The sequence below is a fragment of the Plodia interpunctella genome, chromosome 20 (assembly GCF_027563975.2).
Source record: "Plodia interpunctella isolate USDA-ARS_2022_Savannah chromosome 20, ilPloInte3.2, whole genome shotgun sequence".
Taxonomy (NCBI): Eukaryota; Metazoa; Arthropoda; class Insecta; order Lepidoptera; family Pyralidae; genus Plodia; species Plodia interpunctella.
Window position 1 is genome coordinate 7,260,055 of NC_071313.1, and position 27,012 is coordinate 7,287,066.

General features: G+C 33.8%; 1 protein-coding gene across 2 annotated transcripts; it reads left to right on the forward strand.

The window, feature by feature from the left end:
* Nucleotides 1–27,012, forward strand: LOC128678582 (venom acid phosphatase Acph-1-like). 2 transcript variants are annotated; one of them, XM_053760199.2, is made up of 10 exons: nt 27–124; nt 1,632–1,696; nt 8,425–8,538; nt 12,514–12,624; nt 13,810–13,956; nt 15,042–15,152; nt 18,449–18,631; nt 21,706–21,826; nt 22,276–22,490; nt 23,866–27,012. In XM_053760199.2, the coding sequence occupies exons 2-10, from the start codon at nt 1,691–1,693 to the stop codon at nt 24,025–24,027; spliced, it is 1,170 nt and encodes a 389-aa protein (XP_053616174.1). In that variant the 5' UTR covers nt 27–124; nt 1,632–1,690; the 3' UTR covers nt 24,028–27,012. The 2 variants fall into 2 exon arrangements, with proteins under 2 accessions (XP_053616175.1, XP_053616174.1); XM_053760200.1 differs by lacking the exon at nt 1,632–1,696 and having other exon boundaries at nt 1–124.

Genomic DNA, 27,012 nt, shown 5'->3' on the forward strand with positions numbered 1-27,012 from the left:
CAGACACATAAAGTACAGCTTCAGTCTCACGCCAATCGGCGTTTAGTGTTAACCGCTGTTTAATTAATAGTTTAGTTTATTTATTTAATTAGTTTAGTGAATTTAGTTTTAGTTTTTATTTATTGTGAGTATGTTTATTATTTTATTTTAATGAGAAAACTGCTAGGGAATCGTGTTTTATAAAAATGTAATTAAATTAAATTCTTGTTAATCCATAATAATATTTAAAATTCGAATGTCTGTATGTTTATCTGTCTGATACGCTTTCACGGCTAAACCGCTGGATCGATTTTGATTAAATTTGGTATGCATGTAGTTAAATACAGCCATTCAAACAAAGAATACATTTTTTTTTCAAAAATCGACCTCTTAATAACTATAAACTTTGTATGAAAATCGTGTCTGTTCTGTTTTCGCAGAGAAATTCACGCAGGCGAAGCCGCGGGCTAATCTAGATAAATATAACTCTACATCAACAAAAATAATAATACAATATTATTATTTTTGTAAAAAAAACGTTATAATTTAAGCGAAATACGTCTACATTATGAGACATTAAACTAAACTAATTGTATGTCAGATTATTTACAACAAGATGTTATGTGGGAATTTTAAGATAAAATATAGCCTATAGCAATCTTGGATAATGTATCTTTCTATAATGAAATATTTTTTTTAAATCGGTGTGGTAGTTTCGGAGATTACGCGCCTCAAACATACAAAGTCACAAACTCACAAACGCTTACCTCTTTATAATAATAGTATATATGGATGATGCCAACATTTTGTTTATTTTTTATCGCTATAGTTTCCAATGGATAAGTATAAAAAACATTTATACTATTCTAATATAAATTGTTGACATTAAGAATCTCTAAAATATAATCTCGTGTTTAACCAAAAATTATACAAATTTTGCATTTTTCACGCATACCTATTAGTGAAAACCGCATCACAATTGCTCCACTAGTTTTACAAGATAATCTGCACAAACGTAAACGGTTATAGTAATTATTTCAAACGCTATTTAATACTAGCTAGCTGCGCCCCGGGGCTTCGCTTCTGTAGGAATTTCGGGATAAAAGTCCTCTGTGTTATTCCAGGATACAGTCTATATAAAGATAGTAATTTAAATTACCTTTTTCATAGCTGGTTATGCTTAAGGATAAAATAATATATTTTGGTTACTAGTCATAAAATATGCCACAATTTGGTTAATACGCGGGATTTAAATTATATCAAATTGTCGAGGCCTTTGCCCAGCTGTGGGACATCATACAGGCTAATAAAAAAAAATTAAATAGATTGAATTGAAACTCACGCTTGACTAAAAACAAGAAGAAGCTTATTACACCACAAACTCACATTATAAGAACATAATATATGAAAATATTCTTATTGGCCCACACTAGCCACACTTGCCAAACTATCGATACTATTCTGGATTGTCGGTATTTCTTTGGTGCAATAAAGATTATTGTATTGTAATATCGATAGCATCAAACCGTGATGACGAGTGTTGATAGTAAACAATACAACAAAACTGTCGATAGCTATAGATTATATGATATATCATATAATCTATAGCTATCGACAGTTTATTATATGATAGATTCTTTTGCTTTTGATAGTCCATCGAAACGACATCGAGAGGGCAACATTACTCCACATATCAACCATAGCGAATCAGATGAATGTAAGTAACGCATTTTATAAACATTATGATATCGTATAATGTTAGGTTATTGAATCGGCAAGCTATAGGCGGAAACAAAAAAAAAACATTAATTAGTACAGTTTACATCACATCGAGCTAACAAAATCATTGCAAATTTAGCAATGAATTTGCAATCCCATAGGAATGGAGAGGTCGTCACTAGGCTTAACCCCTTTATTAACAAAAGATAATAAATCTAGGATGTGCTCGGATTCATAGCTATATATGTAATATATATATATGTATATTTATTGGTGACAAATGGTATCTGACAGGTGTTAGTGGCAGGTGGAGCTGCAGGCTAATTAGCATATGATTAAAAGAGATATATTACCGAAAGGTACTGAAAATTGGGTTAATTAAATAAATAACCAATCGCCTAAGATACCGACATTACGTACAAAAAACATATATTTGATAACCTCCTTTTTTTGACGTCGGTTAACATGATAAAAGACACGTGTCTATCTCGTGTATTACGTGTAAAACAAAGGCTGACAGACTAATCGGTTTTTATTGGAACGAGAATTAGAAAAACATTAAGACACGATTAAGCAATTTAATAAAAATTAACTAACCATTATTTTGATGATAATAATAATAGCAACGAAACAAGTTTATTTTTTGAACTCAAACAAAAAACAGGTTTTCAGCACGAATTCGGACAGACAGGTAAAATTTTTTTTACAAAAATAACCTATTTGCCGCAAGCTTTTTTGTCTTTATTATAAAACAAGATATATCTATATTATAAAAGTTGCTTGTGACAAAAACCTTGTCCGTGCTTTAACCGTTGAGGAATTCCCTCGTAGGGAGGCGATCCTGGGTGCACCATCAGGTCACACTTAACATAATAACACATTGTCAGGGAAATGGAAGCGACGTGGGAAATTTCAAATCTGTAGGACATGTATAAGTAGGTGAAATTTAACTTAAAAGTTATGATTACAGACAGATAAACAGGTGAAACTAATCATATATGATTTGATAATCATCGCACGGACACGCTTTTGAAATTGGCGACGCAAGGATACTTGACCCAGAGGCTAGAAATGTTAATGTCTCACATTGTCGTTTCCTCATAAGCATATTCTAAAATCTATGCTCATAAGATAAACTAATCTTGTAGGCAACATACATAATATACAAAACGTAAGTTTACAATATGTTACGGCCTTAATTAAAGCCCATACATAATAATATTATTTATGCTTATAATGTGCAAAATGTGTAACAAGTTGCCTAACCTACTCTGACAGTAGGTTAGCTGTTTATAACATTGTTCTGGTGTTTAGGCGTATACTTTGCTTTTCACTTCGATTAGGATGAAGTCGACATGAATATCATATCCTTACTAATATTATATATGCGATAGTAAGTTTGTTTGCTACCTCTTCACGCTCTATATCTACTCAACCAATCTTCTTGAAATTTAGCATACGTGTAGTTTGAAGTATGGAGAAGAACAAAGAATACCTTTCATACCAGAAAAACTACTGTTCCCGTGGAATATTCACGCGGACGAAGCCGTAGTTATAAATAAGATAAGATTCTAATTATCTTGCAAATTAAATTACTGGCAATTATAACCTGATTAGACCAAGATTTTACTTCTTTTGCACTATACCCTATTTACATTGGACTGAGACAAAAGGTAAACAAAAAAGAGAAACGAGAAATAACAAGCCCAAAAATATAAGTAATCGGCATGTGACTCCATAAAAAAACTTAATAGAATCTAATCTAAAAATGTATAGAATCTAAGGACAAAATTAACAAAGGAATAATGAGAAATTATGATATTTTTTTTGTTCAAGATTTGTTTACCTTTTGTCTCAGTCCATATTACATTTGTATAAAATTTTATTTTACGCTCATAAATTCTAAGATATTGCTTTATGCCCTAGAGCTTATTTAATCTAATTGTGATCATGACGTCAAATTTTACGAGAATATAAGTGAAAATTACATTTCAGTATCATAAAATAACATATAAATAAAAAAATCTTTCAAAATACTACAAATATTTGTTAGTTTAAAAAAGCTACACTTAATTAAAATGGTGAAAACAAATTAATTGTTGAAAACCACAAAGAAACGTGAGAGAATCCAACTGTTTAGTTACTTTGTCTCTGAAAATATCGTTTTTCACGTGACATGTGCATACAAACTATGATTTTGATCTACAAATAGAATAGAATACAAATCATTTATTCCAAAGAATATGGTGATATAAAATAGACGACAATAATCAAAAGTGCAACATATTCTGCCACAGTTGGCGCAGGAATATCAAGTATTCAAATTACATTACATTATACATATTGAAACTTTTAAATGTTATACATATTTAGGTCAACTATTTAATAATCATAAAGGAAACTCCCGTGTAAATATTTCAATTATAAATGAATCTGGAACAATTCCTCACAATTCACCCGATTGCCTTATCAAAATCAAATCATTTATTCAGAAATTAGAACTTTACAGCTGTGCCTTCACTGACACTTTTTACGTCATATTCTAAACTATCTTTTGCCCGTAACTTCACCCGCATTTATTTCATGCGTCCGCTGATTAGATATTATTGTCAATATCTCGGGTTATAAGCAACGTGTCGCGATGAAACCTATACCAGATTTAAGAGAAAACCGCATCAAATTCCATCTGGTAGTTTTTGCGTGATGCGCAAACAAACATACAGACAGACAAAAATTCTAAAAGAAATTGTTTTGGCTCTATTAGTCCAATAAAGACTTAAATAAAAAAATAATAATTAAATAATTATTTATCTCCAATATCTTCTATGTACAGACATACCAGTTACAATTTAATTATATGTTCATAGAATATAGATTAACCCGCAACGGGAGATTCTGAAGACGAAATTCATTATCTTCAGAATGTCACTTGTTGCAATGCCTGTAATCCTCTATAGGTCCATAACTTAGTAACAGGGTTCTGTTTTACCCCTTGAGTACGGAACCCTAAAAAAGCTACATCTGGATTTTTTTTCTATTATCATGTCACATAATATTATTATGAACACACGTGACAGTAAAAGGAAAATATTCGGATATATAAAATGAGAATATAAACAAAGGTCTGACGTGATAACAATGTTTGGTTACAAGTGTCGATATTGTTTGCTTTGTTTATGTTAAAACTTATCTTTAATGAGTTTACAGACTCATTATTCACCTTTGAAATGATGTAATTAGCGCGTAATATAAGCAAAAAGTTACGCGTTTTTTAATAAGCAAAAGACAATGCAAATACACAATTTTAATATTACTATTAAACCTACAGCTATTGTTGAAAATCCACAGATTTATTTTCAAAATCTTTAGTTTGTTTTAGCTACGTACCAAAAGTAATACATATGTAATCAAAAGGAAAACGACGAATTGTAATTTCCTTCTTGTTTTGAAGTTGGGTTAAACACGGATCTCAAATCAATATATTTGATTGAATCGAAAAAATATGCAAAAACACACAGAAGTTTTTTTTTCCAAGGTATATGAAATGCATGAATTTAAAAACAAGTATTATGGATTTAAAATTGTGAAAAACAGTACGTTTTCCAAAATAAGTATTACGGATTAAAAGACAAAAAGTCTGCTGTGAAAAACAGTTCGTTTGCCACGCCTATCAAAAACTGGGTTTAACCGGTTCAAATTAAGATAAAAAAACATTGTTAAGAAACCTTTATCTCCGTAGCTAAAATTTATCAGACACGTGTCCGCATTTGATAAACCGAAGTCACATTGATAAATTACATTTTAGTCACAATTATCTGTAGCCAGATGATACAAAGGTCGAAGTGGACAGAGGAACACGGGACGACGAGCTGGTAATCGGGAGTGATGTCAGTAAGATGTCGAAACCGGTATTTTTTATTTAGATTCGTGGTGCGGTGGTGGTGTAATGGTTAAGACTCCCGCATGTGGATCGAAAGGTCCCAGGTTCGAATCCTACTTGTGCCACATGAGTTTGTATACCAATCTGACTCATGTATAGTAGTTTTCATCGACCACCACTTGCTTCCGGTGAAGGAAAACATCGTGAGGAAACCTGCACACTGGTTGATTATTATTAACTTGTGTGTGAAATGGAGAAGGCAATGGCAAACTACTCCATTAATAATGCCAAGAAAGTTGTTACGTGAGTTTCATTTCATGTAATGACCACGACCCTCAGTCATGAGGAATACGACTATGAAGAAGAAGAAGTTATTCGTAATTCGTCCGATTTAAGTAGAACGAAGTACTTACTAAATTTATTTATTTATAAAACTTTATTGTTCCAAGTAAAAACATACTTATAAACAAATGGCGAACTAACTAAATCCATGAGGCACAGGCATGGATGTGATTGATACACAGATACAAGAACTTGTGTTCTACGTTATGTGTTAATATTATTATTAAGATGAAGAAAGCTAAATAAACGAAGGACGATTGTAACAGTAATGTTTAATAAATAATAAATGGTAATATGTTGAATGACTTTATTTTTAGTACCTATTAAACAAAGCAAAATATTACGTTTACACAACATTTTAAATAATAGATGCGTTACGCTTATACTGTAACCAAATCAGATAAAAGATGTCCGCAAAATTCCACGGTCCTATCCGGCTAATATCATAAAAAGTGACAGATTGCGAAGGGCATGAGATGAGAGATAGCATCAGAGTTCTGTCTCGATTCTCCTCTAGTATTTCAAATACTTTCTTACTTTCAATCACTTGTAAGAGTGAAAGAAAAGATATGACACTTAGGGTAACTTTCTCTGTCTACAGTGAAAAGTCTGTTTCAAGCAGCGCGCGCCCTTTCTAAATCAATGGCTTCAAGTCAGTCACATATTTTTTAAATGGTAAAAATAAACATTAGAAACACAGATAATAAGATGTAAAGTTACCTTTTTTGTGTTTTACTTTTTAAAACACAAAAATGGGTTACAAATAATATACATAACTGATAACCAAAAAGGTTCGTTGTTGATGGCCAATAACCAGAGATATAAGAACATGTTATCTGTGCCAATAACCGACAAACATTTAATTTATCACGAACAAAATTTGGTGAAGTGATTGGGGAGAAAAATATACTGCGCTGCACGTAAACCCATCACCACACATTACACAGATTGTGTGTGATCGAGGTCGTATCACGATTTTATATGCACTAGTTGTGCCATCCCATAAGGAAAATAATATAATAATATCTTCTAATATTTAAGGTAAAATGTCTGTATTTGTTATTGTCTACACATTACATATTCATTTATTAATCACAACACACTTTACAATACAATATAAGAAACTTAGTCAAAAAGGCCGCTCCGTGACGCACTTGGTGCAAATATGCCATATGTAATCATGTGCGTGTGGTCTGAGGGCCCACTTCTTGAAATTCTATGAAATTATTCTTGGGATTTTGTGAACATTTGAAAAGAATTGTGCAAGTTGGAATTAGATTTTGTGAAAGCCAAACAAGCGAGTTACGATGTTTTACGAGAGGCCCTCAGTCCTCATAGTGTGGTCTGAGGGCCCACCTGTATCTCAAAAACTATACATGGTACAGATAAAGTTTTTACCCCAAAGTCTATGGTTTTTCATAACAAAATTTGTGAAAAGAACATATTATCGTAAAACACTGTCCTATATTATACAATCTTCGTTTGAAATTGGCCCTCAGACCACACGCATATATATTATCTACACATATAAAATAAAATTCTTCTTGTAAGCTCGCTTCTGTTTGTAAGCAAGCATTCTTCTTTTAAATCTCGCAAAGGGTTTTGATGCAGTTTTCAATGTTATTTAGACAAATTATTCCCGAAAGTTTAAACATACAAAACAGCCTAATTAAGTCGAGCCGAGTTTCTAGTGATTACAAAAGCCAAAACTTAGTTTTAGATTAAATAAATATATTAGAACAAATAACACAGATTGAGCTAGCCCCAAAGTAAGTTTGAGACTTGTGTTATGGGATACTAACTCAACGATACTATATTTTATAACAAATACATATATATAGATAAACATCCAAGACCCGGGCCAATCAGAAAAAGATCATTTTCCACCATGACCCGACCGGGGATCGAACCCGGGACCTCTCGATTCAGAGGCAAGCACTTTACCACTGCGCCACCGAGGTCGTTGTAAGAATGAATGATAAATCTTCAAAAATATTGTTAATGGTTTATGGAAAGCACAGATATGATAACCATGGATTTAATAAGTACTTCGTTGTACGGAGTACTTACTAATTACATGAGTACATCACATATCATTAGTGACAGCGTGGTACATAACTATCGAATCTGTTGTGATTAGGTCCAAAGAGGATATAATATCGTGACTTATGACATAATTAAATGGAAGTATTATTTTTAAGTTATTTTTCTCAGATATTTTTGCAGATAAATGATTTTTTTAATTGACTTTTTTGTTTTGTCCAAATGCTTTGAAAAAAATATGTACACACATAGGGACAAACAACAAAGATATTCTTTGAAATATCCTCTGTCCGTAAAAAAAAAAACACAAATTCAAAACACCTAATCAAGGTGAATCACTGTCCTTACCCATAAACTTTTCCCATTAATTTATATAATTGCTATAAATATTTGATATGTAAGTTATTTGCAATTAAAAAACATATAACAAATTTTTTATTCCTGTTTTTTTTTTGTTGCAGAAAATGTTCCCGTTGTTGCTGGCCGTATGTCTGACGTCACAACTCTCACAATCCTGCGCAAGCGTCATCACAAATAATGTCGTAGGCGACCAACAACTCATGTTCGCTACAGTCGTAAGTTTATTTTTTATCTGTTGATTTTAAAGCATCATCTGCCAGTTTACCTTTGAGGCACTTAGGGAAGACAATAGTTTACAGTCTCTCTCTCTAATCAGAGCGTTTTCCCGGTTTTTTCCTCAGCCGTTGAGCGTCGAAACCCAGGGTCCACTTTCCTACTTTTTCGCCTTCACTTCGCACGGTCATCGGCAGATCTAGTTTGTCAGTCCATCTCTCTATCTATATAAAAATATATTGCTAATATCTCTCTCTGCATCTCTCTTTTTAACCCTCAACGCAAAAAGAGGAGTATTATAACTTTAACGTGTCTGTCTGTGTATCTGTGTATTTGTCTGTGGCATCGTAACTCCCAAACGGATGAACCGATTTTCGTTTAATTTTTTTTTTGTGTAATAGATTATTTTATCCTAAGTGTTCGTAGCCATGTTTCATGAAAATCGGTTCAGCCGTTCAAAAGTTGTAGCGAAATGAATATTGAAAGTCGGGGTCTTTTTAATTTGTCTAACAAATAATTATTATATACATATATCTCTCAATTGAGCGCTATCTCAGTTCCATCCTCAATCAAAACATGTCGAAGCCGTCTCTCTTTCTAAATTAATAACTTGGCGTGGCTCTTAGTAAAAATCTTTATAGTTTGAAGCGGTCGAGATTTGAATGGTTAGGACGCCCGCTAGTCGATCGAATCGAAAGGTCTCAGGTTCGTATCCTACTCGTGCCACATGAGTATGTATACCAATCTGACTCATGCGTAGCGCACTCATGAGTAGTTTTCATAGACCACCACTTGCTTGCTTGCTGGTGAAGGAAATCATCGTGAGGAGACCTACCCACTGGTGGACAGTTTAGTTCACTAGTGTGTATACTACTTGCCACTAGATGGCGGTAAGTACTCGTAAAAATCAGGTCAGATACCTTTAGACATCAGTGTTAGCAATAACACTTTCGATATAATGATGATGAATAAAAATCTCACCACATCAGGGCATAATTTTACAAAAATATCATGTTGTTAGCTGGCAGTATAAGTCAGTATATCATTGTAATGAGTCTGACAAATCAAATTTGACCACATCGCATAATTCTGTATGTATAAGAACCACGTGTTTTAATTAAGAGCAAGTGTTAGCTACAAATGAGCGAAACCTGTGTGTCAATATATATATATATAACAAAGGAAACAAACCCACAATTGTCACGAAAGAAAATCTCATTTTGCTTCTGTAAGTGCCAATTCTGTTGCATGTCCTGCCACAAGCGTTACGTGTTCCTTTATTTTCTTATTGTCTTGTTATAAAATTAAATTGTCTCGTCTTGTATGTATTTCCGCTTGTGTGTTATCACTGAACGTGTGTCTACTTACGTACCTTATACACATTTGTTATAAGGATTTATTTCATTGCGACATCACAGTACTCGTGTAAAACAAAGACGCTTCCCACTGTCTATCTTTTACTATGAATGCGTATATCTTTAAAACTACGCAACGGATTTTAATGCGGGTTTTTTTTAAGAAGGTTTTAGAATTATAATTCGTTAGGATATACTGCTTAAAATTTAATTGAGCATAATAAATAAAAGAAATATATTAGCACAAATCACACAGATTGAGCTAGCCCCAAAGTAAGTTCGAGACTTGCGTTATAGGATACTAACTCAACGATATTTTATAACAAATCCATATACAAATAAACATTCTAGACCCGGACCAATCAGAAAATTATCATCGGGATCGAACCCAGGACCTCTCGGTTCAGAGGCAAGCACTTTACCACTTCGCCACCGAGGTCGTCTAAGTATATTTTAAGCTACAGTAAAAAAAAGTCATTTGGAAACTGTCATCTCTTCTGTAGCAGATGAGAGAATGCCAGCGACGGCCAGTCAAGGGTTTCTAAAATTTTCAATTTAGTTTTTGTTTACTGGTCAGGTTGTCTTGCGACATAGGCCTCATTCAGATTGTCACGTTAGTTTTAATATATCAAATAATCTAAAGACAGTATTATAGTAAAAGCTGTAGTGGTGTAATGGTTAAGACGCCCGCCTGGGAACCGAAAGGTCCCAGGATCGAATCCTACACGTGCCACATGAGTTTGTATACCAATCTAACTCGTGTGTAGTAGTTTTAATCGACCACAAATTACTTCAGGTGAAGGAAAACATCGTGAGGAAACCTGCATTCTGGTTGGTTAACAACTTGTGTGTGAAATGGAGAATGCAAGGGCAAACCAGTCCATTAACAGTGCCAAGAAAGTTGATGTGTGTGTTTCATTCCACGTAATAACCACGACCCTCAGCCATTAGGAATACAACTATAAAGAGATCTAAAGTTAGTAAGGTTTTACTAAACTTACAAGCAGTAGTCCTTATGAGCGCCAAGGAACCGCTATGATAGGACGTGGCTTGGCTCCCTGTGTTATCATGCTAGATATCATGTCTATTATATTATTATGTAAACACGGGATATCTGTATTTCGTAATATAAAGCTAAATATACGCTCTCCTGTATAATCGCCTTTTGACTTACGACATTATGCCAGCTCCACACTAGCGCCGAGCACGGACACATACCGACGCGAATGCGTATACATTGCTTAGATAGTATTATTGTTTATACATATTTACCGCAATGGAAAACCAGCAATGTATACCGAATCCGCCAACTGTTCGACGACAGTGTGGAGCCGGCATTATATTTGAGAGCCATCGATATTTATCCCCATCAATGTACAACAATGATACTCATATGTCACATTATAATAACAGTGTGTTTTCTTTCATTACGGTAATATTGTTTTACCTCCACCTAGAATAGCACATTAATTTTCAAAAAGCAATGATTTAACCAGATATAATTATGAAGGACCTGTTTCACCCCATTCTGATATCACATTGTAATCTGACATATGTTATTGAATTAGTCCTATCAACCACTTTTGAAAAACAATCTTTAACGCTGTCTGTCCGATATGTTACATATGGCTATCGGATAGTTTATCAAGCTGTGAAACAAGCTCTAAAACTATACGTACGTAGTATAAAACAAAGTCGCTATCTGTCCCTATGCATGCGTATGCGGCATTGATATAATATAGTATGTAAGTATAGTGAGTACTCTTTATTGTCCCAAAAACAAATATAGATAATAAACATCAAAAATAATACAAATAAAAGTCACAAAGACGAACTTATTCAAATCTTTAGTGATAAGTTCGTCTTTTATTTGTACTTCGTGGCTTATATTTGTCTCTTACAACCTTGCTAAATCAATAAAATAATTACTAGTACCTACATACAAGTACATACATAAATAATAATATACATACATATATATATATATATATATATATATATATATAATATACATATATATATATATATATATATATATATATATATATATATATATATATATATATATATATATATATATATATATATATATATAATATACATATATATATACATATATAATAATATACATATATATATACATATATATATATATATATATATATATATATATATATATATATATATATATATCCATACATCTATATAACATTTTAATCCTATTGTAGACAGAAAATACAAAGTTTGGTGTTTGGATTTACTAGTTCATAATTATTTATTTACTAACTAGCGGCCCGTCCCGGCTTCGCTCGGATAAAAATATAATAAATTATACCTACACCTAAACCTTCCTCAGAGATCACACTATCTATTGGTAAATAGCACATGAAAATCCGTGCAGTAGTTTTTGAGTTAATCGCGAACAGACAGACGCGGCAGACAACTTTGTTTTATAATATTTCAGATTTTTTCTAAAATTAACCCTCAACCCGTTCAAAGGGGGCGAAAGATTGTATGACACTTAACACAATTTTCAAGATAAAGAGCTGATAATTGGTAAACATCATTTTTCTTAAAGAATGACCGAGATTTTGATTAAAGTGTAATTGATTTTGTCCACAGGTTCACAGACACGGCGAGCGGACACCTGACGCTGATGAGCTGTCCTTGGCTGATGATAAGGAGGTCTTGGAGAATCTAACTCTAGTGGAAGGATTAGAGGCATTGACTAATGTAAGTTTACATTTTATTATATCACATTCATCAAATTCAAGAGTGAATTAGTTATCAATGGAGTTGCTTCCGTTTTCTTCTCTCTCTCTCTCTCTCTCTCTCTCTCTCTCTCATTACACTCCCGGTTTCAATCGGGATAGTGCGATAGTGACAAAACATATTTTAGCTTCAAACACGTTAATGTGCCTCACCAGTTATACTCTCGGCTCGTTGCTTCCATTTTCTTCTCTCTCACTCTCGCTTTCATTCGGGGCTATTGACCGCCTGGTATTTAACCTTCCTTGGGAATGATATTTTTACCTATAAGCTGCCGAAGGACACAGCATCCTTTAACTCGATGGTACGTCTTTGCGATACAGATCAGTTTAGTTCCTAAACTGGATCGCATCAAGAGATGATGGTAAGCCCCTTTGTAAGCAAATAACACCATTTGAAATATAATACTCCAAAGCGTTATCTTAGAACGAGTAAAATATGACCAGCGTACCGTGATCATAGCTCATTTGGGCTCAGCCGAGCATACAAGGTCGCAGACTTTAAACAATTTGATGGTGTCTTGTATTTCATTGTCATTGAAATTGTAATGCGACTACTTACTGGTCACTAAATGTCGGTAGATGGTCGTAAAAGACGTGTCAGATGCCTTTACTGTTAAATTTTGTGGAAAATAAATGAAATATGTTTATCAATACTATTATTATAAAGAGGTAAGCGTTTGTGAGTATGTATGTTTGAGGCGGTTAATATTCAAACCTACCGAACCGATTTCAAAAAGTCTTTCACCATTAGAAAGGTAAATTAATCAAGATTGCTATAGGCTATATTTTATCTCAAAATTCACACAGAAGCAAAGCCCCGGGGGCAACATCTAGTACATTATAAGGTTTAACATTTGTTAACCACGGACGTGTTTTCGTAAAAAGTCGATGTTAAATCATAAAAAGACATGGTAATTTAGAATGTTTACATAATAAAACTAGTAAGATATCTATTTTCCTCTACAATCTTACACAAGTTGATTGAGATCTTAGATTTACAGAAATATTATTACCTCCATAGTGTAGTGGTCACGCCCGATCAGTTCGATCCCCAGCGCAGGCTTCTGAGTGCATTGTGCCCGTTTCTGTGTCCGTAGTACCCGCGAATAAGCTTAGTACTGAATATTGTCCATTTATATTTATCAAGGTGGGAAAACGAAGAGCGTACCAGATCGGCAAGTTCATACGACAGCGGTACGGCTTCCAGGGTTTGAACCTGATCTCGAACCTGTACCTTCATGATGAGATCGCCATCAGGAGTACCGACAAGGAGAGAACTAAGATGACGGTCCAGGTATGATAACTGTTATAACTTCATCAATGGAATATTATTGGTCTTCTTTTTTAATACTTGTGTCAGATTTTATTCAAGTCACCTAAAGATTGTTGGACTGCTAACGATGTCGTCAAGGAAATGCGGGAAAATGGTCTGACTACTAAGAATACAGAAGATGGAGAAATTAAAATGGAACTCGGAATAGTTTCAAATTTCAATTCAGTATCGATATTTCAGTGAATCCTAGGCGCGCCATACGATGCCTTTAATATGACGATATCCTTACCATTTCGCCCTCAATCCACATAGATCTATTGAGCCATCCTTGCTGTTACGCATTATTTGGATTTTTTTCTCAAACTTTCGCCAAATAAGGGACTTGATAATGTGGAACCTTCCAAGACCAGCATATATGAGTTGAAACCATTAACTTCTCTAAATTTGAGAGGCACAAGGCCATCGATACAGCAGTGACCTCATACAGGTCCTTCAGTATGATGGTGGTACACACAGAACACGACAATAAGTATATGTCATTGTTTGGGGAGAGGCGCCACATTGACAGGCCACATTGCAACCGGCAAAGCTATAGCGCCATCTGAACATGTTTTCAGTAAACTGTAATTCAAAAATTCAAATCAATTATTCAGAAATTAAACCTTCACAGACACTTTTTCACGTCAATTTTTATACTAAATAGTTATTTTTCACAAGCTACAAACTACTGGCATTTCGGAACGACCACTGCTGCCGACCAATGCCAAAAGAAACTCATTTGAACAGTGTTGGTCCCTATTATGCCAGAAGGGCTTACCATTATTATTTCTTACAATTTACAATACTACTAAGCAGACACACGCATGCGATCCACTGGTTGATAAGTAGTCACTCCAACCTATGGCCGCTGCAACACCAAGTGTGTCACCCGCGCGTACACTGTAATCACACTGTCTCTCTCACCCTTCAAACCGGAACACAACAATGCAAGCACTGCTGTTTGGCGGCATGAATAGATGACAGTGAGATAAAGCACATGACTTTTATACCAAGGTCTACTGTTAAAAATATATTATTAACAGGATAAATCTTCTCTAACCTTGTAGGTGGCGATGGCAGCAGCTTACCCACCAGAACCCGAGCAGCAGTGGGATGATGCCGTCGGCAAGGTGTGGCAACCCGTACCATATACCGCTGTACCCTTGACTGAAGATTATGTAAGTTAATTTCTTTATTTCCCAACACTAATCTATACTAGGGGCGTGTGGTTCCGCCTTAGGATAGGACCACTCCATATCGTCCCGTGGATTTGCAGTGGTCCTATTTGGAAATACCGCTAAGACAGTCTTTCGATCAGCTTCCAAATAGATGAACTGATCAAATATGCCAAATATGTCTCTTGGATGTAAGGTGTCCTCTAGAGGTTGAACGACGACATTGTAAGCTCCTTCATTCATATTTTATTAAGACTAATATTATTAAGATATTAAGAGAAATTAAATTGTTTGTATGACAGAGTTTGAAACGAACTTTTACGAATCCCTAAAGTTTCAAACTTTGTATGACAGAGTTTGAAACGAACTTTTACGAATCCCTAAAGTTTCAAACTTTGTATGACAGAGTATGAAACGAACTCCGAGTTTATTCGAAAGAAAACCACAAAATCTTTACAAAATACACAGCGACAACAAAAATATATCTACTTAAATTCCTTTAAATTCTTGAGCTCTTCGTGCTGATAACGAATATTAAGATATTAAAAGAAATTAAATTGTTTGTATGACAGAGTTTATTTTTGAAGTGTCTTAGTATTCTTTTTCATTAGTCAAAAGCTATACACAACTAAAAAGCTTTATAACAAATATATCCTTACATACATCTAATTAGACTTCTACGACACTACAGATGGAAACCTGTTAATTGATTTTGTTACACTGTTTTTAGTCTAAGAAACATTGAAGTTAGTTTCATTTCTTTTTTTAGTTTTTGCTAGATTAATCAGCTTTTTCCAGGATGTCAGTCTAATCTGTATGTTAGGTTAGGACCTAAGATTAGAGAATATTCTTTATTCTGAGTTTAGAACGTACTTCTGCCACGAGTGGAACATATCGCAAGTAATAGAGATAAACTATAACCTATTATTGAAACAAACACAAGGGCTATCATTGTTATTTGGAGCATTTCACTTTAATTAACATAATTAGACAATTTCAGAGGACGAGATTGAAGCTTAGAAGACACATGGATAACCATATGTATGAGCAGCAGAACCTATATACCGATGAACTCCACCGACAAGAGCCTCGCTCACAAATCATCGTCATCATTGTCGAGTGTGTTATTGCTAGTACTTTGTGGCATTTAATTTAGAATATGACGTGAAAAAGTGCCTGTGACGGCCTAATTTCTAAATAAATGATTTGATTTTGATTTTTTGATTTAACACTGATGTCAGTCATTTTATTCAAGTCCCCTAAAGGCATCTGACATGACTTTTATGACTACTTACCGCCATCTAGTGGCAGGTAGTCGCATACACACTAGGGAACTAGACTGTCAACCAGTGTGCAGGTTTCCTCATGATGTTTTCCTTCATCGGAAGCAAGTGGTGGATGAGATGGCAATGATAAAAATTTCGATAATATTATAAATTACGTAGACTGACAATAGACTGGTTCATTAGTAAGCCATTTTCACTAGTCACTTAATGGTCAAAGGAGTAATTAACAATTTTTTGTATGTACGGGTGTGATCAAGAGCAAAATGTATTTGAAAAAGCGTTATAGGAATCCTACCAAAGATAAAATAAATATATAACCTAAAGAAATAAATATATAAACCAAAAACGAAAGTTTGTGAGCATATATATGAATTGAGTGACATTTAAATATCACTAGATCAATATAGTTAAAATGATATTTTAACAATAACACTGGATATAGAAGGTCGTTAGATTATAACCAATCAGTGGATTGGTCCATTTTTATTACTAACTGTGCCACAAAGTGTGTAATCAAAGGCTTTTGAAATAAAAGACAGGTTTTTTATTGATTTGCAATTGCTCACAAGCATTCATTATCACTTGCGAAATTATATCTACTATCACTGAAAGTGATCGTGAAATTATGGAAACCGGTCTCGCTATTTATAATAATCTGTGTGATTAATTCACTAGTGAAATTATAAAACCACGTCACTGATAAAATCCCAGCGACATATATATTTTACGGCTTTTCACGAATTTCTCCGATTCTTTTATATTTGTTTGCTAAGTTTAAACAGAACACCAACAGTTATTAATGAATATTATAAAAATGAGACTGGTACACAAATTTAAGTATATATAACTACATATATGCCTTTTCGTGTTTCTAGATCGAATGCGAGCTCTTATGTTAACCTATACAGAACCATATACATCGGTGATAGCGTCGAATTTGCAATGATTTTGTATAGGTTGATGTGTTGTACATATAAATATCTATGTTCTTTGAACCGTTCACTTGAACTTCTAATCAACGATGTGGCATACGCGGATATAAACTGTAATCTGTTTATTTGTGATCGCAATATTAAAAATGCGAAAGTCTGTCTGTCTGTTCCGCTGAATTTGATGAAATTTGGTATGTTTTTAGTTACAGTTCATTCATTTCATATTTTTGCACAAAACTCAACCCCAAAAGGGAAATAATGGAGATGAAAGTTTGTTGTTCAAAAGACGACGTAATAATGATCTTATAAATTAGTAATCTAGCATGGTTAAGCATTAATATAATTGCACAATTCTACGCTGTCGAAGTCGCGGGTAAACAGCTAGTATTAATTATAATTTCCTTATCCTTATAACCGCAATATTAAGAAAAATATAGTTAATTATATTATTACAAATATCTTCATGACTTAGTTCCGTAATTTGATAACAGACTGCTTGTTACTAGATTTTTTTAACTTGCCTTACTGACTTGTCCCAGATAAATGTACTCCATATCCTCCTGTGAATGTCGTAAGAGGCGAGTAAGGGACACATGAATGATGCATGATTTGACTATTATTATGACATAATTAAATAGGTTTTGTACATTTAGCTTGATTTTTTGTCAATTTTCAATAACCTTATTGAAAATACTAACAACTTTTTTTATTTATTTAAGTTTTGAAATTTTTAATATAGTGATGTAAATTCGTCCTCTTATGTATAAGACCTACATTTGATAATTGACGTGTTTGGAAAAAATGCTGCGGTGAAGTTTGTTGCGCCGCTTCTTCTTCACGTGCGCTTTGGAAGTCGGCAGTAGACTTAGCTTAAGTAATTTTTTTAACGTCAATAATGTATGTAATCCTAAATTGATTAAGAAATTTGAATTGGAAATTTGACTGGAGCGTAAAAACCTTGGAGAACGACCTGTGTTTGAAAACTCCAGTGTATATTCCCACATTTTTGGATGCTAGCATGGCAAGCTTTAATTACGTTTTTGACTCAAAAATAAGTGTTTCCTTCTTTTTCCCTCGCCAGCTTCGCTACTACTCCAACTGCAAGCACTTCAAATCCCTGATGGCTCAGGCCAAGAAGGAGGCGTTGGAAAACGAGTTCCAGCAATACAACGACCTGATACCCAGGATATTGTGGAGGACTGGAAGAAACTTCACTGAGGACCCGCTCTGGTTTGAGACGCTTCACGACCTGTTCAGTAGCCAGGTAAGAAAGAACAAAACATGAATTCATACAAAAAATAAGCCTACATGGCTACACAATTCACTAGGGGCCCTATCCGGCTTTGCTCGGTTAAAAATACAATAATTTTTACACCTAAACCTTCCTCAGGAATCACACTAACTATTGGTGAAAACCGTGTAAAAATCCGTACAGTAGTTTTTGTGTTTATCGAGAACAGAACAGAACAGAACAGACAAACGCGGCATAGGACTTTGTTTTATAATATATAAGGATAAGCTTGAAACTTTGCTTGAATTATTAAACCCAAAACACCATTATGTCTTGAAAATATGAGTTCATCAGTTCATACTAACTGGTGTTCAAAATAAAGCTGCTCTTAAATGGTTACACAAAAATTATAAAACTTTGAATGAAACTCAAGATACCACTTCGTAATTAGGATAGATATTTTGTAAAATCATGTATACTTTTGTTAAGTTTTGTTGATAATCCTATACTTACCTAGCCTATACCATGTTAAGTTTTGTTGATAATACTATACTTACCTAGCCTGTACCATGTTAAGTTTTGTTGATAATCCTATACTTACCTAGCCTATACTATGTTAAGTTTTGTTAATAATCCTATACTTACCTAGCCTATACCATGTTAAGTTTTGTTAATAATCCTATACTTACCTAGCCTATACCATGTTAAGTTTTGTTGATAATCCTATACTTACCTAGCCTATACCATGTTAAGTTTTGTTAATAATCCTATACTTACCTAGCCTGTACCATGTTAAGTTTTGTTAATAATCCTATACTTACCTAGCCTATACCATGTTAAGTTTTGTTAATAATCCTATACTTACCTAGCCTATACCATGTTAAGTTTTGTTAATAATCCTATACTTACCTAGCCTTTACCATGTTAAGTTTTGTTAATAATCCTATACTTACCTAGCCTGTACCATGTTAAGTTTTGTTGATAATCCTATACTTACCTAGCCTATACCATGTTAAGTTTTGTTGATAATCCTATACTTACCTAGCCTGTACCATGTTAAGTTTTGTTGATAATCCTATACTTACCTAGCCTGTACCATGTTAAGTTTTGTTGATAATCCTATACTTACCTAGCCTATACCATGTTAAGTTTTGTTGATAATCCTATACTTACCTAGCCTATACCATGTTAAGTTTTGTTAATAATCCTATACTTACCTAGCCTATACCATGTTCAGTTTTATTAATAATCCTATACTTACCTAGCCTATACCATGTTAAGTTTTGTTAATAATCCTATACTTACCTAGCCTGTACCATGTTAAGTTTTGTTAATAATCCTATACTTACCTAGCCTATACCATGTTAAGTTTTGTTGATAATCCTATACTTACCTAGCCTATACCATGTTAAGTTTTGTTAATAATCCTATACTTACCTAGCCTATACCATGTTCAGTTTTATTAATAATCCTATACTTACCTAGCCTATACCATGTTAAGTTTTGTTAATAATCCTATACTTACCTAGCCTGTACCATGTTAAGTTTTGTTAATAATCCTATACTTGCCTAGCCTGTACCATGTTAAGTTTTGTTAATAATCCTATACTTACCTAGCCTGTACCATGTTAAGTTTTATTAATAATCCTATACTTACCTAGCCTATACCATGTTAAGTTTTGTTAATAATCCTATACTTACCTAGTTAATTTTGTAAATGCGAAAGTATGTTTGTTTGTTACCTGTCTTCACTATCTACTTAACCAATCTTCTTGAAATTTTTCATACATATAATATTAAGTATGGAGAAGAACATAGGGTGTCTTTCATACCGGAAAATAAACTGTTGCCATGGGAAATAACGCGGGCGAAACCGCGGGCAAAAGCTAACTGATTATATTGAAGAAAAGGGGAAAATTGTTGAAGTGATTCTTCGTCACCTATGGATTGGAAGACAACAGTAGACTTATATTTTCAAGTAACTTTTTGATTTGATGATATACATACAACATGCTAAGTTAAATCAATTTTCTATGTACTCAGATCCGCAATAACGTCATTGTTCAGATAGTCATGTCTTAACCTTTCAGAGCCTAGGACAAAGGGCAGAGAACGTCTATTATATTTTATGTATTTTTTATCTAGTCTAGACGTACATTTCTCATCAACAGGTTAATAATCTCTCCACCTTCGCTTACTTTCCTCTTCATCTTATTAACAAGACTTTTATCAAGTGTTTTTTTACATATATCAGTCATTATCAATATACATATAATAAAACAGTAGAAATAAAATCCTGTACATTGAATGTATTTACATAAAAACTAAATTAGGCCATAGAGTCATAGTAATAGAGAAAGAATTTGAAAAAAACCTCTGTCTGTTTGTCTGTATGTGTATAAGCATCTTCTGTATAGGTATCGTTACGCTTTCTCTGTACAGTTAAATTTCTCTAATAATTTTGTTCCTTACCAAAAATTGTTCAGCGACGCGAACGAAGTCGCAGACGACGCATCAGCTAGTCTATAATATGATAAGGTCAGAGAATTTGAAAAAAAAATATTTGTGATCTTAGGTAATTAAGATAATATCAAGAATAACACTGCAGATGCGGATCATTGTACGATAATTTAAAATTGGTTGAGAAATCAATTTAATCAAAATCAAAATTACAAAAACAAATTCAACCATCATAAAAAACTAAACTTGTGTAACAACTTCAATTAATAAGTAATCAATATAAACGCAATATGTCGTATAAAAACAGCTTTTATTGTAAACATATTACCTGGTTGTAACGTCATTTCTATGTGCCATTTTTTCATTTGGACAAGTCCAAAATGTGACAACAATCAAAATGTTTTATTTGATTGTTGTCACAAATTCGTGAATGCGTTGTAATTCATTTATCACAGTATTTTTTTTATTATTATTTCTATTGATGCGTTTGTTTGATGTATATTGATGTATGTTTGTTCACGCGAAATCTACTGGACCGAGAGTTATGTAATTTGGTACACTCACGGGTAGAATATAACCTAGAAATAACCTAGAAAAACACATGTACTTTTTATCCCGAAATTTGTATTGTGTTTCATTTCTTTCAGGTCGGCTTGGGACTGGATATTCCGAAGTGGGCTGAGCCAATCCTACCCAGGCTGAGCGAGGCTGCAAGATTGGCTTACAATCTATACTTCAGGACTGATGAAATGGTCACGATTGGAGGAGGTAAGATACAATAATAAGAAACATAAATCTTTGAATTCAGCTGTGATTTTACGGTTTGTCTAACGTCAAACTTACTTTGGGGCTGGCTCACAGGTGGGCTAGCTCAATCTATGTGATTTTTCCTAATATATTTATTTATTTATTAAACCTCTTTGAGAATGTTGTTGATTCTTGCTGTAAAGACACTGAGTTCGCGTAAAAATAATCTTTAAATTTTGAAGATTCGGCTGTGATTTTACCTTCCTGATGTCCTGCCCTTTGGGAATGTTATTGTAGCCTGATATTCGTATCGGTGGTCGTATTCTAGAGCTCCATACGCCTCCTTACTCATTTGGAGTGACTTCTTTCCTATTGTCTCTTACCAAATCCCATTTTAAATGGTGATGATGTTATCTCCTTCTACAACTGTCTGTTTTCTGTTATACCTGTGTGACTGCGATCAATTCCAGGCATCCTTCTTAACACGTTTGTGGAGGCAGCATCAGAGATCTCCCAAGGCAGGCCTATGAAGCAACGGTTACGGGTATACTCGGCACATGACTTCAACATTGGAGCCCTGATGGAGGCAGCAAGAGTGAAAAATAACCATAGTATACCGGAGTATGGCGCACTGTTCGCTTTGGAGCTGTACAGGTCCAGGAATAGTGGGAAGTTCAGCGTGCTGGTAAGGCTACGTTTGTTGACAGATGTCATTGTTGTATATACGGGCAATCTCTAACGCGATGATATAAAGAAAACTTCGGTAGTGGAGTGTATATGGTCATTATTAATAATAAAATACAAAGGTTCGTATTCGGACGGTTAAATCTAACGCGGTACGTCTCGCTCGGAGCGCGATCGGACGAGAGTAGTGTGTGCACTTCATTAAATGTGACGTGTGATGTGCGGCGCGCGGGGGGTCTGCGCCCGCGGCCTGTAGTCGATGGTCCGCAGTGTTACCATAGACAGTCATCGTTGTGCTTACAACGATTAAAAGGGTTAAAAGGGCTTCTTTTTAATGTCCTTACTAATGGCTAATCTGGCAATGAGAAGGCTTGTTATGACTGTTTTTTCTAGTACTAGTAGTTCAGTTCTTTTATCCTATTTATGAGTAATTAAGAAGCATGGGAAATGAGTAACACGCAGGTCCAATGTGGATTGGTGGGTTTTAATGACTGCTAATGAAGCCGGGACCAATGACTTAAAAAGTATCCATCGATCATTAGTGTTAATAATCATTTAAAATATCGGTAGTGATACCGATTCTTTTTATTTTTAATATATGTATAAGACCTATATTTGTTAATTGACGTCCTTGGAGAAAAGGCTGCGGTGAAGTTTGTTGCGCCGCTTCTTCTTCACCTGCGCTTTGGAAGCCGGCAGTAGACTTAGTTTAAGTAATTTTGACGTCAATAAGTGATGTATATCATCCTAAATTGAATAAAGAATTTTGAATTTGAATTTTAATTTGATGGCAAAAATCTTCTGTGCTTACTATGAACATAACGAGACCCAGCCCTGCTTTACACGGTCTAAATACTAAACGTTCCTCAATTAATTGTCTACATAACAGTGAAAGCTGTATCAAATGTCCGTCGCGTGGTTTAAAAGGAGAAAACTTAGAAACTTTTTTAACTTTAAAACTTTAAACTATTTTGCTATTTCGACATGAAAACAAGTTACAACGTCAATTTGTGTAACTGTAAGTCTGTCATAGTTGTCCCTAAAACTTCGCCGTTCGCCGCGAAGTTAAACGTCGCGAACACAATAAATTTTTGATTTGAGTTTTTACAAAATTGTGAATATTTCAAAAACGACTTAACCAATTTTGTTGCCCCACGAACTTAAAAATCTAATGACATACATACATACATATCTTTTAAACATTTACATACCTTTTTTTTACCTACATAACTTTTAAATTTCATCAAAATCACACCATCGATTCTAAAGTTATCGTTTTACATACAATATACATACATACATGCGTATTTTTGCCCCAAATTGATTTGTAGGCCTCGCTCGCTCGGTCAATAATAAAAAAAATCAATTTCTTCCAGCCGGTCTACCTTCCCAAAGCCGGGGCATCTTCCCCCCAGACCTTCAACTTCATCGACTGCGGGCCATACTGTGACTTCCACAAGTTCAGACAGCTGACCAAGGCGTTCCTGCTATCTGAGGAGGAGTATTACAAAACCTGCAAGATTAGAACCGAGCTGTAGACCTGGATAAAGTATTATAAGGAGAAATGTCTCGTCTTTTAACTTGTATATTTATTTTAACTTTGTCGCAAAGACAAAGATTAATTATTTGCAAAAACATGAGATTACATTTTTACAATGTAGTGTTAAAAGAAAAATTTTATCGTACATGTTTCGTCCACGCGTATGCAAATTTAAATGGAGAGCATGCTATCATCCCACAAAACATAGTCGAATATATAAATGCTATGAGACTATGACTAATACATACAAAATACCTATTCTAAACAGTTTTTAGTTCTTATATAATAGGTACTTTGTATGTATTCGTTATATTATATAATGATCAAAATGCAGACTAAACATAATAATGTTTGTCATAACAGAAGATGGTGACCTTATAGTTGTTATCTATTGGATCGTGACATAAAGATGTTATGTAACATACATTAATATTAATTTTCTTGCTAATTCGAGACATTGTCCGTTTAATTTTAAGATTTCTTGTTTTGTTTTCAAAATGTGATTTTTTTTTTCACCTAATAAGCACAGAACAAATGCCACGCTGTTTATTATATTAACATATTTGACGTTAACTCGACCTGTGTCCTAGGTGAACGAAAAAAGCAGCAAATCAGTGCTGTACTGTAGCCCGAAGGTCCGTGCGCGACAAAAAGTAGCCTTTGTCACACCAGCTCTTCAACTATATCCAAACCAAAAATAACGACAATCCAATGCTTCATTTTTTGTTGACGACCTCTGTGGCCTAATGATCATCATGCCAGACTGCTATGCTGGAGGTCCCGGGTTCGATCCCCGGTCAGGTCAACATAGAAAATGATATTTTTCAGATTGACCTGGGTCTTGGATGTTTATCTATTTGTGTATATATTATACAATATAATATCGTTGAGTTAGTATCCCATAACACAAGTTTCGAACTTACTTTGGGGCTAGTTCAATCTATGTGATTTGTTACTATATAAATATTTAAATATTTAATATTTAAAATATAAATATATATTTAAAAAATATTTGTCGTGAAAGCAGAAAAAACATACACACTTTCACAGTTTATAAGTATGGGTATAATATAATATGATTAAGCTAGATAAAAACTTATCGGATTTTTAACTGTTAAATATGAAGACGTCTACCCTTGAAAATGACAACAAGGCTGAAAATATACAAAATTCATATCTTCCCAGATTGCCTGGCACAGAGCCAGTTATGTTAAAATGTTAGAACATCCTGTGTACATGCGTTCAGGCACGTGGATAGAATGAGAATCTTGTATTAAGTATGTTGATGAGAAAATATGGAAAATCATTAAATATGATGTATTTTAAGGGTGCAAGTGCAGTGCAACCCGACATCCTATGTGAGCGATGAATTGCTACACGATTAGGGGCGACGCTGCTCTTCGTGTATAACTAAATAAATAAGTGATGACGGATCCCATGACCACTCTGCGTCGTGTTGCTTTGCCATTTAATGCGTCACCTAGGACACCGGATAAGGCAAGGAACAATAAAAGCATTGAGCTTAGAAAAAGAAAAAAAATGATATTTTTTACTCTAATACTTATTAATATGATAGTAAATTAAAAATTGTACTTTTTTTTATCGTAACTTGTGATATGTTAAGGTTATGTACCTCAAAAAGAAGTAAATTAAATACATAATTAACATAAATTCTGTATAGATAACATGATAAATTTTACAATAAACTTTTTTTAGTAAATAATAATTGTATAATAGTTACAACCCACTTCAAAAAAGTGGTTCTTAAATCTGTTGTAATTGTAGCGTTGTTGTCGAGGTGGAATGAAACGATCATGTTTTGATAACTGCTGTTCTGTGCTGTGTTAATTAAGTTGATAATTTTAAGTTTTTAAATGTCATAAATATTGTTTTATTACAATAATTTTTAATTAAAGTCTTATTTCTACAATGGGTGTAAATAATATAGTTTACTAGTACAAGAAATCTATAAATAATTTAAATAAACTATCTACTTATATTATATATTACATGAAAAATAATAATTACATGATCAATTAATTTTCTTGAATAAGCGTAAGAGAGTGGATGGGGGCTTACTATAATCGTATTGCAATCCAGTCCAGGACCTAAACTGATCTGCATCGCAAATTCGTACCAACAATTTAATTTTTAGTACGAATGCGATTCATTTTAGGTTCTTAAATTTAACTGAGATGCATTGGAATCGTACGGTAAAAATTGATGTTTATTATGATTAAAAAACCAAAGGCAAAATTTCTACTTATGTATATACTAGCTGCGCCCCTGGGCTTCGCTCTCGTTGGAATTTCGGGATAAAAAGTACTTTAAGTTTTATATCAAGTTATATTCTACCCGTGGACCAAATTTCATAACAATCCGTCCAGTAGATTCTGTGTAAAAGAACAACAAACATACACACATACATTCGTCACAAACTTTATTATATTAGTAGGATATTACCAGCATCGTATATAAATGATACACATACAGTATATAAGGTACAATATAGTAATATGACAGTTGCGGGCTGTATACAAATTTAGTGTGATTTTGTGAAATTAAATTTTATCCATAGAAAATTTGTCTGATTGTGGCAATATATGTATACTTAATCTTGTTTTGTAATTATACTAATTTACAAATATGCAATTAGATAATAAATATACATACAGCTTTTTAAACATCCCAAAAAAAATTACCAAATACTGAAATAAAAAAATATATATGTATATTTTGACGACCTCGGTGGCGCAGTGGTAAAGTGCTTGCCACTGAACCGAGAGGTCCCGGGTTCGATCCCCGGTCGGGTCATGATGGAAAATGATCTTTTTCTTATTGGTCCGGGTCTTGGATGTTTATCTATATATGTATTTGTTATAAAATATAGTATCGTTGTGTTAGTATCCCATAACACAAATCTCGAACTTACTTTGGGGCTAGCTCAATCTGTGTGATTTGTCCTAATTATATTTATATTTAT